Source organism: Palaemon carinicauda, chromosome 9 (assembly GCF_036898095.1).
Source record: "Palaemon carinicauda isolate YSFRI2023 chromosome 9, ASM3689809v2, whole genome shotgun sequence".
Taxonomy (NCBI): domain Eukaryota; kingdom Metazoa; phylum Arthropoda; class Malacostraca; order Decapoda; family Palaemonidae; genus Palaemon; species Palaemon carinicauda.
The window spans coordinates 62,672,471-62,687,329 of NC_090733.1; the positions used below are offsets into that span (position 1 = coordinate 62,672,471).

Sequence of the window (14,859 nt, forward strand, 5' to 3'; positions counted from 1 at the left end):
CATAAGATGAGTTCATATTGTGTAGAATTAAGTTTTGTATATGAATTACGTAAGACTTTCATCGTTAATTTCCTTGTATTCTTTATTCAAGTCTGTATATGTAAATTTGTGTTATTTTTAAGAATTAACTTTTTTTCACGTATTTTTGTTACTGTACCACCCGTGTGTCACACGAGTGTACATAGTAACGACATTTCTCTTTTTTGTATATATTATCCTTCGTATCTTTGCTCTCCCCTCGCACTGGCTGCAACTTGTTTTAACATGTCTGCATATTCCATTATTAACTGTTAACGGAACCAATTGCTGGTTGACAAGAAATAGCATGTCTTTATTTTGTGACCTTCTTACCAGACCCTTGTGTGTATATATACTCTATGTGTTGTAATAAAGTTACTCAGTTGCCTTCATCTCGCTTTTGAGTCAAAACCTACTCTTGGCTCGTCACATTATGAAGTCTTATGTAATTTGTTTGAGAGTGTTATTCAACCATACGAGATAGAAACAAAGGCTTATGTAGACGTTTTTTATATTTTTATGAGGTATTGCATCATGTTTGAGAGAAAATACGCAATTTTTAGTCTGCCATGTGCTTTGGAAGGATCTCGAAAATCCTAGTGTTAAATGTTATCTTTTTATTACTGAGAACGGTGGGTGGGCGGACCAGCTGGGAGTGAGAGTTGCCTGAAACCCTGGTTCGTTTCTTGACTTTTTTATCAAATTGATAACTCTGGCATTGCTGTTAGCTACCCCCCAACCACCACCCTCGATTCCAGATCTATTAGGATATTCTGGAAGTAGTTAAGTTTCCTATATATAGTGACCCCAGGGATGCATAGATCAGATAGAGAATCCCAGCCGTAAGTCATAGCTATTTCCACCTCTCTCTCTCACATGCTTCTCAGTGTATTGTTTTAAAAGTGTTCAGTGAAATATCAAAGTTTTGGTTAGACGGTTTTTTGTAAACTTAGTGATTGTTTTTTAAAAATTCTTTTTAAGTTTTTATAACTGGCCATGTAGTAATATAAAAGGTAGTTGTATAGTTATCTGGTTAACTATATTCATTGATTGTTGAAGTATATTTTTTTTTAAATTGCTCTAAAAGCCTTAATTTTTGTCATAGAGAGGTCAGGTTGGTCTCATTCTCTTGGGAAATGCCTGAATTTTCTCAAAAAATTATCAAAAATATGAGAAAAAAAAATTTATAGCATTTTTTTGCAAGGACGTACCGGTACGTCCATGAGGGTAAAGGGATGGCTTTTGTGAAACGTACCAGTACGTACTTTGGGGGTAAAAAGGTTAAGACTTATTAAATAATGTGTAAAATTTAATTTCAAGTGATTGTATAATTTTCTTAAATATTATTTTTTTGTCTTAGTCTAAGGTTTTATGCAGATTCAATATTTCGAGTCAAGAGAATATATAATTTTCCAAGTGTAATTATTTCTTTTAATGTTTATTCAGATTTAATATTTCAAGTCAGGTGATTATATAATTCTCAATTCGTAACATTTTTGCCTTAATCTAGATTTTGTTCAGATTTAATATTTTGAGCGATTCAATTGTTTTATGTAAATTCTTTTTAAAGTATTGTAATTTATGTATAATATATTTATTTTTGTAAAAGCTGTATTATTCCAACCACAAGTGTTTAATTTGGTATTCACTTGTACCCAATTAAAGAATCGAAGTAAGAGTTGTTTTAATAATTCTTAAGAATAATTACCCAGTTTTGTTTGAGTGCACTTAGGAGATCTTTGGATATTGCTGTCTGGGAGTTATATAACTGTCTCAGAGCTCGGGTATTAATACTTTCAAGTGTATCAGGTTAAATGTAGAAGCAAATAGGTAAGTTGGGAACTTGACTGGTTACATACCTTGCCTGTCCTGATATATATATATATATATATATATATATATATATATATATATATATATATATATATATATATATATATATATATATATATATGTATATATATATATATATATATATATATATATATATATATATATATATATATTCTTACGAAGCTGGTCTAGTATAGTGTAAATATTTTATTCATTTATTTTATTTGTGTATTTAAGATATGTCAGCTCTTCAGGTAAGTTCCTCTCTTGTAGGTTTAAGTAAAAGTATATAAATTACATAAGACTTTCGTCTGATTTGATAGTTGAAAAGGAACTGCTATCGCTAATCAGAGCAATAAGGAAGGTTAGAATTTACGTAAATCGACCACACAATGAAGAGATTATAGTTTACTCGGATAACAATCCTTTAACTTTTGTTAAAAAGATGAAGAATAATAATCAAAGGTTAACTAGGTGGTCTTTATGTTTGCAACCGTATTGTATGATTGTAAAGCATATATCAGGTAAAGATATTTATCTCGGCCTGAATTAGTGGATTCAGGACCATAATAAATAATCGTTTTTTGGGGGAGCTACCTACGAAGCTGGTCTAGTATAGAGTAAATGTTTTATTCATGTATCTCATTTGTGTATTTAAGAAATATATAGCCAGCTCGTAAGGTGAGTTCCTTTCTTGTAGGTTTAAGTAAAAGTAGGTAAATTACATAAGATTTTCGTCATTCATTTAATATTATTTTTCATTCAATTCAGTGTATGTAAATTTACGTTATTTTTTAAGAATTAATTCTTTTAACTCACACATTTTGTTACAAAGTTTTATGTAACTCAATTAGGTATGCTATATGACCAATACGACATATGAACACAAGGTATTACATCATGTTAATATTTCCACATGGTTATAATGTTCATGAAAATTTTCGAAATATATTTTCTTTTTTTATTGTTTCGAGGAGGGAGGTGTGCGGACTTAGCTGAGAGAGGGTTGCCTTGCAGGCAAAGTTTGTTCAATTTTCTCTGTTGGCAACCTTACACAGCTAGACCATAACCACCACGCCCCTAGAGTTGTCTATTTAGAATAATCTATAAGTTTTAAGTCAATATATAAATATATGCTCCTAGTAATGCATGAGTAGCAGAAGAGATCCAGCGTGTCCCCTTGAAAGAGCCAAATTCACCCTCTCTCCTTTCAAGTGTATCAAGTATTTGCCCTTCCAAATGTGATTAATGATTTCTATCTAACATATATCATGTGTAGTGTGTTTAAACGTTGAAGAATCCATTGAACGATATTTCAAATGTATTGTGTTAATGTAAGTACTAGTTCTATTTAGTGTTTAATCAATAGAGTGTTAAAATGTTAACTATTTCTGTTTATCAAAATTAAATATAATGTCCCTTCAAATTAACTATTGTTGAATTACAAGATGTCACAGTTTAAAATCCAAGAGTTTTTAAGTAACATAAGTGTTCAGGAATTGCCAAAAGCTAATGTAACTAAAGCTCAGTGGCTCTCGATCTTAATGGCATGTGGTGGCCCTGCTACTAGTGGGATGAATAAGGCCCAAATCAAGTGTTTAGCCTAAGAAGCACTGATAAACTCAGGAAAGTTTTCGGATGAGAATATTGCGGCAGTTCGTAAACTGTTGGAGGAAACTGAGGAAGAGGTTTTAGCAAAGCAAGGACAGGTTGACCCACCAACTAAATGCATGAAAGCATATAAGGATATAGAGGCTGAGACTCAACGTATTAAAACGGAAAGGAATTTGATTAGGTTGAAGATGATGGCAGAACGTGAAGAAAGGGAAAGAATACGTGAAGAAAATGAGAGAGAAGAAAGACGACGTGCGAAGGAAATGGAAGCAAGGTGAGAAGAGGAAAGAGAGAGAAGATGGAAATAAATGGAAGCAAGAGTAGACGAATATGTACGACATTTGAGGGAATTTGAACTGATGAATGGTCGTGCAAGGGTGGCAGCTCAGATGTTTGATATGGCAAATACACAGGTGTTGATCCCAAAATTCACATAAGAAGATCCGGATGAGTTCTTCGATCATTATGAAACAGTTTTGTTGATGACGGAATGAACAGAAGATGAATGGTCTTTATTTGTACAGAGTGTACTCTTTGGGAAAGACTGCGATGCGTATTTATCCCTGTTTGGGCCCATGCGTTTATAGCATCCTGCTTTCCCAACTAGGGTTGTAGCTTAGCATTTAATGATAATTATAATAATAGTAATAATATTAAAAATAATAATATTAATAATAATAATAATAATAGTAATAATAATAATAATAATAATAATAATAATAATAATATCTCAGGACCAGAGTATGGAGTATCAAGAAGTAAAGAGGAGCGTGCTGCAGGTGTATCAGATGACCCCTGAATATTATAAAAAATATTTCCAAAGTTTGTGGAAGGACGAGGAAATGACTTTCCTGGATTACGCTTATCAGGTACAACGATGTTTTGAAAGATGGATAAAGGCTGCTCATGTAAAGGAGATGGTTGACTTAGAAGAATTGATGATAATAGAGCAGCATCTATGAGGAATTCCTGAACACATTTGAAAGTACAAGAGAGAGAGAGAGAGAGAGAGAGAGAGAGAGAGAGAGAGAGAGAGAGAGCGCGGTGAAGAAACTCGATATTGCCGCTTCGCTGAGTGAAGACTACAATATTATCAGTCGTAAACCCTCCTCGGACACGAAGTTTCAACCGTCGCTCCGACCAAGTGTCCAGTATTCGCCGAATCATGGGAACCAGTTCGGAAATAACTACGGGAAAAAGTTCAACAATTACAACGAAAGTAGCCCTGGTACTGCCCCTAAGCAGAACGCGATAGCACCATAGCAACAAACGTCGGATCATCATCCATCAAGTATTGTGAAAGACGTGTAGAGGGTTGATATTAACTGTTTCAATTGTGGCAATAGAGGCTATATCAGTAAGTAATGTTGGTCAAACCAACCGAAAGCAGTCGCCTAAGTGATTAAGGATAATTTGACTTAACAGAATGCATAGACTAAGTTGCAATCGGGAATGGACAGAGAGTAAAATGATCCAGACACTGTTTACACGACGAACAAGACAAACCCAAACAGCATGGATGCCTTTAAACTATATATTTATGAAGGTATGTTAGCAGCAATAGACGCGAGTGAGCAAACCCCGGTCAGGATATTGCGCGATACAGGTTGTAACCATAGTGTGGTTGTACGGGGAGTACATCCGATGGTAGAACAGTCTCTCAGATGGGACTCAGTTAAGGAGGTCCCCCCTATTTGCCGTTCAAAACTGTCATGCGAGTAGGTGACAGGTAATTTTGACTTTGTGGTAAAGGATTCAATGGCTGTAGAAGGAGTAGACGTCTTGCTGGGTAATGAGGTTGGTGGAGCAACGTTCATGCTATAATGTATGGATGTTCAAAACTAAAATTGCCTTTGCGTTCTTTACTGTACCTATTTTATCTTCAAATACGTCTTGAAACTCTGATATGATATCACCCATAGACATTTCATTTTTGTTTTCATCTTGTCTACCTGCAACCTTCAAAATACTAGGCCAATCTAACTTCAAATACTGTAGCCAATCTAAACCTAGCAAAGTTTGTCCTTTACCTGTTACTACTGTTAATGGCATTCTCTCTAATTTCTGTTCTTTGTACTGTACTTCTACGTTCGAAGCACCTATTACCTGAATATCAAAACCATTATAACTTTTCAAAACTCTATTTGTACCTTCTAATAACAAATTAGGAATGCCTTTAGCCATTTTCTCAGACATAATTGATACATCGGCTGCTGTGTCAACTTGCATCAAAATTGGTTTACCATTTATGATTACTTCTACCATGATATGTTTCTTTGCACCTTTGTTGACTGAATTTATGTGAAACGCAAAATCAGTTTCTGAACTAACCTGATTATCATGAACATTTTCCTCATTATTCTCTTGACCCATAGTATCAACTGTAGCATTTATTTTCTTTGCGTACTGTTTAGGAAATCTACAAGCAGTTGCAAAATGACCTAGCTTTCTGCAATTCTGGCATGTCTGTCCAGTAGCAGGGCATTTCTTTGCTTCGTATGCAAGATGATCAGTTTTACCACACCTAAAACACTTGGGTTTTTCCTGTTGTTTCTGTGAATAAGCCTGATTCTGATATTTATGAACATTAGTGTTAGGCACTTTTCTATGACTAGGCTTTGACATATTCCTTCTCTGATTCTCATTGGTTTTCCACTTAGAACCTACTGTATTAAATTTAGAATTTTCCATTCTATTGCTTGTAGAACTACCTATTATGTGACTTTGCCTATTTGATGTTTCTAAAGCTCTGCCTGTTATCAATACCTTTTCTAATGTTAAATCTTTATCTTGCAATAATTTCTTTCTTAGCTCTTCTGATGTGCAATGTGCAATTACTTGATCTATGATAACATTCTCTAACTCTAGAAATTCACATGAAACAGCTAAATTCTTTAGTCTAGTCACAAATGCATCTAAACTTTCATTTTCTTTCTGATAAGCTTGCGCTGAAAACTGGTATCTTTCAAAAAATTTATTGACTTGAGGAGCAAAATATGTGGTAAGAGCCTTAATTGCAGCTTCACTTGTGTCATCTGTAGGCTGCAAAGTCTTAAACACTTCCCGAACTTCCCTACCTGCTGTATGAAGTAATAATGCCTTCTTTTGTGCATCCTTCATGTTCCCTAATGCTTCTAAATAAATCTTAAATTCCTCACACCACTGTTGCCATCGTGTTGCAACAGAATTAGGCTCAGCAGTAACGCTGAAAGCTTCTGGGTGCTCGATGTTAAAAGGCATTTTGTTTGCTTACCTTGTGGTAGGTTAAGTTGCAGTCACAAGTATACTTCCTACCTACCCAACTTTAAATTTCACCCTTTTGTGTATTTGATGAAATTCCTATTCTGCTGCTGGTAAAATCTTCATTGGGCGATTTTACTCTTGATTTCCGACGTACAAAACCTTCTCTTGTGCTGGCCGTCTTTGTACATAGGCTCCAATGCTTCTCCCTGCTTGCTTCTCCCTGCTTGTCCGTCGTCCTCAATCGTCGCCAAAATATAATGTATGGATGTTTAGGTAGGAAGTTCTATTAACCATAATAATTACTTGGAACAGAGATGAATAAAGTGTTAGTAATTATTTCTCAGCTGATCCCATCTTCGTTGATATATGCTTGATGGATAATAATACGTTGGTATTATAAAATACGTCTTTAATGTATAAAAGACTACATTATGAACTTCACTTTGTGACAGCTGACTCTCAAGTGTATATGGAGCGTCTTACACACATCTCACAAACCAAAACATTGCTAAACAAAAGAGCATCGCTCTGAAAAGACTTAAATCCTACTGCAGCATAAATCATAAAGAATCACATCTTATCTGAGGTAACCAACAAATGTTTGAATCCTAATACCAAAACAAATCATTACTCTTATGATCAAAGCATAACATGTCTTATTCATGCAATATGATGCAATGTTGCGCAATACCTGAAACACTTGAAATAACATAGCACATTGTTACAATAATACATAACACATGCCTTGCACCAGTGTAACGGAGAAACCTTTGAAGTCTTACGACTTGACTTGAATAAGAGTATGAAGAAGGAAGTGACTGCTGTAGAAAAAGAAGTAATCAAAGGAGCGATGAACTTAGATTTGTTTTTCAAAGAAGAGTGAGCACGAGTAAAGAGGAAAGACAGACGAGTGGACAAGAGGATAAAGAAAAAATGGACCCGGAAGAAATGAATTTGGAGGATTTTTTTTCGGAAGAAGAGGATTCCCGTGATGATACGCAAGAAGAGAACTCAAGAGTGAGCTCGAACGAAAAGGAGCGACAGACGAGCAGACAAGTGGACAAAGAAGGAATGGTCTTGGAAGGAATAGAAAATTCAACGTTCGAAGCAGGAAAAGTGAGTAGGAAAAGACTGATAATATTGCAAAGGAAAGATGCAACGTTAACCGAGTTATTGTTCCGTGTGGTGGATGAGACGGATGCACAGCTGTCTCCAACCTGTTATCATCTTAAGGATGGGTTGCTTATGAGGAAGCATAGACCCGGGAATATCCCAGGGAATGGCGGTTGGAAGATATATCGGCAGATATTAATTCCCGCACTGTTGAGAAGACAGGTGATCGTGATAGCGCACTAGATAGGACATATGGGGATAAGGAAGACGACGAAGAAGATAATGAAACACTTTTTCTGGACTGACATGCATAAGAACGTGAGCCAGTTTTGCGTGCATGTCACGTATGTCAAACGTCTTAAAAGCCCAACGAGTGCATCAATAAAGCTCCCTTACACCCGATGGAAGTACATGGAGAGCTCTTTAGGAAAGGACCACAGAAAATGATAGCAGAAAAAAGGAAAGACCGAGAGAAAATGGAAGGTGAATATGTAAACAGTTTGGGGAAAAGGATTGGGGAGATAAGAGAATTTTCCCTAGAAAGCATGAAGACGACGAGTCAAGAAAGGACAAAAGAGAGGTTTGGTAGGAAGAATACGAACAAAAAGGTTGCAGGACCTTTCAGCAAAGGACCACAGAAAATGCTAGCAGGAAAAGGGAAGGATCGAGAGGAAAAAGACGAAGCAAATGTCAGGGATCCGAGGAAAAGAACCGGCTAGTTGAGGAAATTTTTCCTAGAAGACGTGAAAAAGAGGCAAGGATGAGTGAAGAAAAGGTTTGGCATGAAAAGTGCGAACAGACGGGTTACGGTAGGACAGCAGGTATTGTTCTATGTATCGGAAAGAAGATTCCCTCTCGCTAACGAGTTCCTAGAACCATTCCGGATTTTGGAGGAAAGAAGTGGACGGACCTACGTTATTGAGATATCAGGGAAAATGAAAAATCTGAGGAAAGTCATATCAACTTCGAAACCGATACTTCAAGCACCGGATTTCACCGAGAAATTCCTCATCAAAGTGGATGCATCGGATAACGGGATTAGAGCTGTTTTATTGCAAGAAGATAAGGAAGGAATTCTTCATCCAGTGTGCCTTATGTCATCGAAGATGAAGAAGCAACGAGTCGACTCGACAGTTAAAACGTAACTGCTGGCGCTGATCGCAGCAATGATCAGGTTGTTAATTTATGTAAGTCAACCACAAAATGAAGTTTATTCCGATCACAATCATTTAACTTTTTTGAAGAAGATGAGAGATAAAAATCAAAAGTTAACTAGGTGGTCATTATCGTTGAAACCATCGTGTATTTATGTAAAGAATATATCAGGTAAAGATAACAAACATGTAAAGATAACGTGGTTGTAGATTATTTATCTTGGGCTGGATCGATGGATTCAGACTTGATATAAATAATCTTTTTTTGGGGGGAGCTATCTTACAAAGATGATGTAGTGTAGAGTAAATATCATAGTTTATTGATAATTTTATTTATATCTATTTATATTGTTTTCTAATTATGCATTGAAGAGATGATACCCAGCCCGAAAAAGGAGCCCCTCTCATGTAGATATAAGTATTTTCTGTGAAATATGTAAGAGTTTCTTTGTGAATTTCATTATATTTTTTATTCAAGTTTAAATATGTAATTTACGTATCTTTTGTAAAGAATTAACTTTTGATTTCATGTGCATTTGCTATGAAGTCTTACGTTGTTAACTTAAAAGCGTTATAAGATTCATGCGAGATAGGGACAAGAGCATAGGTAATGTTCTTATATATCTTTATGATGTATTGCATCATGTTTGAGAGAGAAACAATAGGATGTCGGGGGTAACTGGGAAGTCGTCTCGCGGGTGGGTTGAGGTGTGGATGAGAGTTGCATAATACCCTTAATTTCGTCTCTTGACATTTTTCTTTAGTTGGAAACTTTAATGTAAAGCACGACCCCCACGCTACCCTAACCTGATCCTGGAAGCTTCTGGAATTAGCCAAAAAAGAGATCAAGTTAAAACTGCAGCCAGAAGATAGCCTTCTTCCCCTCTCCCTTTCTCATTCACGCCTGTAATGCAGTTTAGTGTCAAAAGTGTTCCGTACTTTCTAGTGTGTCCTCTCTTCAGTAACTCTGTGCCCCAAAGCAAATCATGTGTCACGCAAGACTATAAGGGGATTTTTTAATTCTTTGTATTAGGGCGAGTGTTGGCACTGTATAACGTTTTTTGTAAACGGCCCAGTAGGAAGGATAGGTTTGTAAAGTGATCTGGTTAATTATTATCCATTAATAGTCAAACTTAAACATTTTATTATTTCAGAATTATTTCAAGCATTTGTATTATTTTCATTGCATTATTTCTTTTCTTAGGTTAAGGTTTATTCAGATATAATAGTTCAAGTCATGTACTTATATATTTTAGATCGCAGATTTTTTTCGTTTTATTCTAATTTTTTTTCAGACTCAATATTTTCCCAGGGACTCAATTTTGATATGTAAATTCTTTTCAGTGTTGTAATTTATATAGAATATATTTATTTTTTTAACGAGTGTATTATTACCAATCATCACTATTTAAGAGCAGGTGCTGCTTGATTACTGTTAAGAACCACAGTGAGGTTTAAATAAGTGTTAATAATAAATAAAAGTATTTACTAAGTTCAGTTTTGAGTGCGCTTAAGTGCTTTATATAATTCAGGGCCTCAGAATTCAGGTATTAAAGTTGTAGTGTAATAGTTTTAATGTCAAAGCAAACAAGGTAATTTGGAATTTGAGAGGTTGATTAACTTACCAGTCATAGTATATATAATATCATATGTTTGGTTCGAGTCACGAACCCTATTATGATATATATGGTTAGTACCCAGACCAGAGAAGAGCAGAGTTTTTAAGAAACACAAGTGTTCAAGAGTTGTCAGAAGCTAATGTAACTAAAGCTCAGTGGCTCTCGATCTTAATGGCATGTGCTGGCTATGCTACGAGTGGGACGAATAAGGTCTGATTCAAGTGTTTAGCCTTAGAAGCGTTGATAAACTCAGGAAAGTTTTCGGAAGAGAATATTGTGGCAGCTCAGGAACTGTTGGAGAAAGCTGAGGAAGAATTTCTAGCGAAGCAAGGATCGGTTGACCCTCAAATTAAAGAGATGAAAGCAGATAAGGAGGTAGAGGCTGAGATTCGATGTATTACAGCAGAAAAGAATTTGTTTAGGCTGAAGATGATGGCAGAACGAGAGGAAAGGGAAAGAAGACGGGAAGAAGATGAGAGAGAAGAAAGACGACGTGCAAAGGAAATGGAAGCAAGGGGAAAAGAGGAAAGAGAGAGAAGAGGGAAAGAAATGGAAACAAGACTAGCAGAATATGTACGACATTTGAGGGAATTTGAATTGATGAATGGTCGTGCAAGGGTGGCAGCTCAGATGTTTGATATGGCAAATACACAGGTGTTGATCCCAAAATTCGCATAAGAAGCTTCAAATAAGTTCTTCGATCATTTTGAATCGGTCCCGTTGATGATGGAATGGCCAGAAGATAAATGGTCTTTATTAGTACAGAGAGTACTCTTTGGGAAAGGCAGCTTATCTATCCTTATCTCAGGACCAAAGGATGGAGTATCAAGAAGTAAAAAGGAGCGTAATGCAGGTGTACCAGATGACCCTTGAATATTATAAAGAAAATTTGCGAAGGTCGTGGAAGGACGAGGGAATAACTTTCATGGATTACGCTTATCAGGTACGACGATGTTTTAAAAGATAGATAAAGACTGCTCTCGTAAAGGAGATGGCTGACTTAAAAGAATTGATAATACTAGAGCAGTATCTACAAGAATTCGTGAACACATTTGAAGTACTTTAGAGAGAGAGAGGTGAAGAAACTCGACAAAACCTCTTTGCTGAGTGAAGATTACTATATCATCAGTTGTAAACCCTCCTCGGGCACGAAGTTTCAACCGTCATTCCGACCAAGTGTCAGGTATTCGCCAAATCATGGAAACTAGTTCAGAAATAACTACCGGAACAAGTTCAACAATTACAACAGAAGTAGCCCTGGTACTGTCCCTAAGCAGAATGTGATAGTACCACAAATGTCGAATCTTCATTCAAGTATTGTGAAAGATGTGTAAAAGGTTGATATTGTCTGTTTAAAGTATGGCAAGAGAGGCAATATCAGTAAGGAATGTTAGTCAAACCAACCGAAAGCAATCGCCAAAGTGATTAAGGATAGTTCGACTTCACAGAATGCAAAGCAATCGGGAAAGGACAGAGAGGAAAATGAACCAGTCGCCGTTTACACAATGAACAAGACAAACCCAAACAGCATGGATGACTTTAAACCATATATTTATGAAGCTATGTTAGCGGTAATAGACAGGAGTGAGCGAACCCCGGTCAGGATATTGCACGATACAGGTTGTAATCATAGATTGGTTGTACGGAGAGTACATCCGATGGTAGAACAGTCTCTCACAGGGGACTCCATTATTTTGAAGGGAATAGGATGTGAGGAGGTCATCCCTATTTGCCATTTAAAACTGTTACGCGAGTTGGTGACAGGTAATTTTGACTTTGCGGTAAAGGATTCAATAGCTGTAGAAGGAGTAGACGTCCTGCAGGGTAATGTAGCTGGTGAGGCGACGTTCATGCCTTGTCCCATTGTAACGGAGAAACCTTTGAAGTATACTGCTATGACTGAACTCGAGAAGGAATACCTATCTCTGTTTCCAAGTGGTGTGACAAATAGGAATATGAAGAAGGAAGTGGTTGCCGAAGAAGAAGAAGAAATCAAAGGAGCGATGAACTTTGAAGATTTGTTTTCCAAAGAAGAGGATTCCCTTGATAGTAGGCAAGAGGAAAAGTCCCGAGTAAACAAGAGCAAAGAGGAACGACAAATGAGTGGACAAAAAGAGGATTCCCTTGATGATACGCAAGAAGAGAACTCAAGATTAAGCCCAAGGAATGACAGAAGAGCAGACAATTGGACAAAGAAGAAAAAGAAATCGAAGGAGCAATGAAAATGCATGATTTGTTTTTCAAAGAAAAGGATTCCTGTGATGATACGCAAGAGAACTCAAGAGTAAGCTCCAGCGAAAAGGAGCGACAGACGAGCAGACAAGTGGAAAAAGAAGAAATGGACTTGGAAGGAATAGAAAATTCAACATTAGAAGTAGGACAAGTGAGTAGGAAACAGGTGTGTTTAGAATTCGAGAGGCTGTATAGCTTGCCAGTCGTGATTATATATAATACTATACGTTTGGTTCCCAGACATAAGCCATAGTATATTACATTTTTGGTGCTCAGACCCAGGAGCCATCATCATATTGTATATATATATATATATATATATATATATATATATATATATATATATATATATATATATATATGAACCAATCTAGGTCGTATTAAGGGGGGGGTTCACACTTCACATCTGGGGGAAACAAAGATAGAGAAAATCCATTCTATAGTTAACACAATTTGAGAGGGGGGTCATGCACAAATAATAGTCGAATTGTTCGTTTGACTCATGCTGTATTAACTTAAGTTTACAAGGGCAGCCCTTAATTATGATTACGTTACGTTTCTAAGAAAAAGCTCTCAGAAAAATGGTACTTGTTGGCACACATCGTCGCACCGTGTCACTCTCTGTTGACCTCCAAACCCAGACTAACGCCCATAGGTGCTTTCCCCATCGCCCATAGATGGGCATCGCGATGCCTGATCAATGATTGGTTGTTTTGACCCGAAAGTCTCATGAGAACCAATAGGGAGAGATTTTTGGGACGCTAACTTTTAACGAACATTTTTGAGTGCCCAAGCCACGCCGATAACGACATTCTCAAAGTGCCACCCAAGCCACATCGTAACCGTCTTTCCTTTAACTAAGAAGAAAAATCTGTTGGCACTCACTAATCCCAATCAGTAACAACCTGACTCTGATTGGCTCACCACTCCCTTCCCAAATTTTTACGTCCCGTAAAATTCACACTTATCAGATTTTTTTCTCAAAACAATTTTTTTTTCTCTCTCTTTTTTTTTTTTTTTTTTTTTAATGAAACTTTTCTAATCCTTGGTTTTTTTTTTTCCACTGAACACAAGCTTTCTTTTTCCACTAGATGTTGCCGCCGGGTACCACTCTCTTCGGGAGCATGCAAACATTAAAATTAAATACCTAAATCAAAATCAGAGGGCCGGTTGGCGTGTTACAATTGCAAGTTACACAAGGATGAATATCACGCCCACAATAGATCATACAGAAACACAAAATCATGTTTAAATACATCATCACCGAAATTTGGAGCACAAAATCAAAAAAATAATAATGCTTTAAATGCAATAAAATTTCATAAGGACCAACAAATCATCACATACACAAAATAAAGAAAATGATAAAAATTAAGAGAAATCAAAATGAATAACTTACAATCCCAGCACTCTTTGATACATTTACCATTATAAGAAAACCATTTCTAACAAATCCGTGACACTGCAATAAAGAGCAAACTCCAACAGTGAATAATAATAAGAAGAAAAACACTTATCAATAACCGAGCAACATTATTTCTCCTGAAAAACAAAAACATAAGTAATGATGTTCAATTTTCAACCCATAATTAACCATTTCCTGTAATAGCACTGAAAACCTCCACCGACAAATGAAATTCTTTAAATACAGTACAACAAAAATGGAAAAACATACATAAAAGCATTGGTAATAGCAAAATAAGTATCAACACAGGGTAACGAAATTTGAATTATTTCCAACATAAACATAAATGCAACAAAAAATGTCTCAGTTATCTGTCACCACACCGAAATATAATTTTTTTTTTAACCAGCACAACAAAATGGAAAAACATTCATAAAACCATTGGTAATAGCAAAATTGGTACCAACACAAAATAATGAAATTTTAATTATTTCCAACATAACATAAATGCAACAGAAATTTCTCAGTATGATAAATGATATACTCGTGATATGCTTAGAACAAAACCAAAAAAAAAATGAAACAAAACTCAATTCATCTTTTCACAAAACACTCGGAAAGAACATAC

At 36.0% G+C, this 14,859-nt stretch overlaps 1 protein-coding gene across 1 annotated transcript in view; it reads left to right on the top strand.

Moving 5' to 3' along the window:
* LOC137646453 (uncharacterized) overlaps nucleotides 1-8,540 on the top strand; it is a 21,253-nt gene extending 12,713 nt beyond the window's left edge. The window contains exons 2-5 of the mRNA XM_068379554.1: nucleotides 2,089-2,105; nucleotides 3,478-3,739; nucleotides 7,587-7,824; nucleotides 8,187-8,540. Of these exons, the coding sequence (XP_068235655.1) occupies nucleotides 2,089-2,105; nucleotides 3,478-3,739; nucleotides 7,587-7,824; nucleotides 8,187-8,540 (871 nt within the window). The remainder of the gene's footprint in view (nucleotides 1-2,088; nucleotides 2,106-3,477; nucleotides 3,740-7,586; nucleotides 7,825-8,186) is intronic.
* Nucleotides 8,541-14,859: the final 6,319 nt, after the last annotated feature.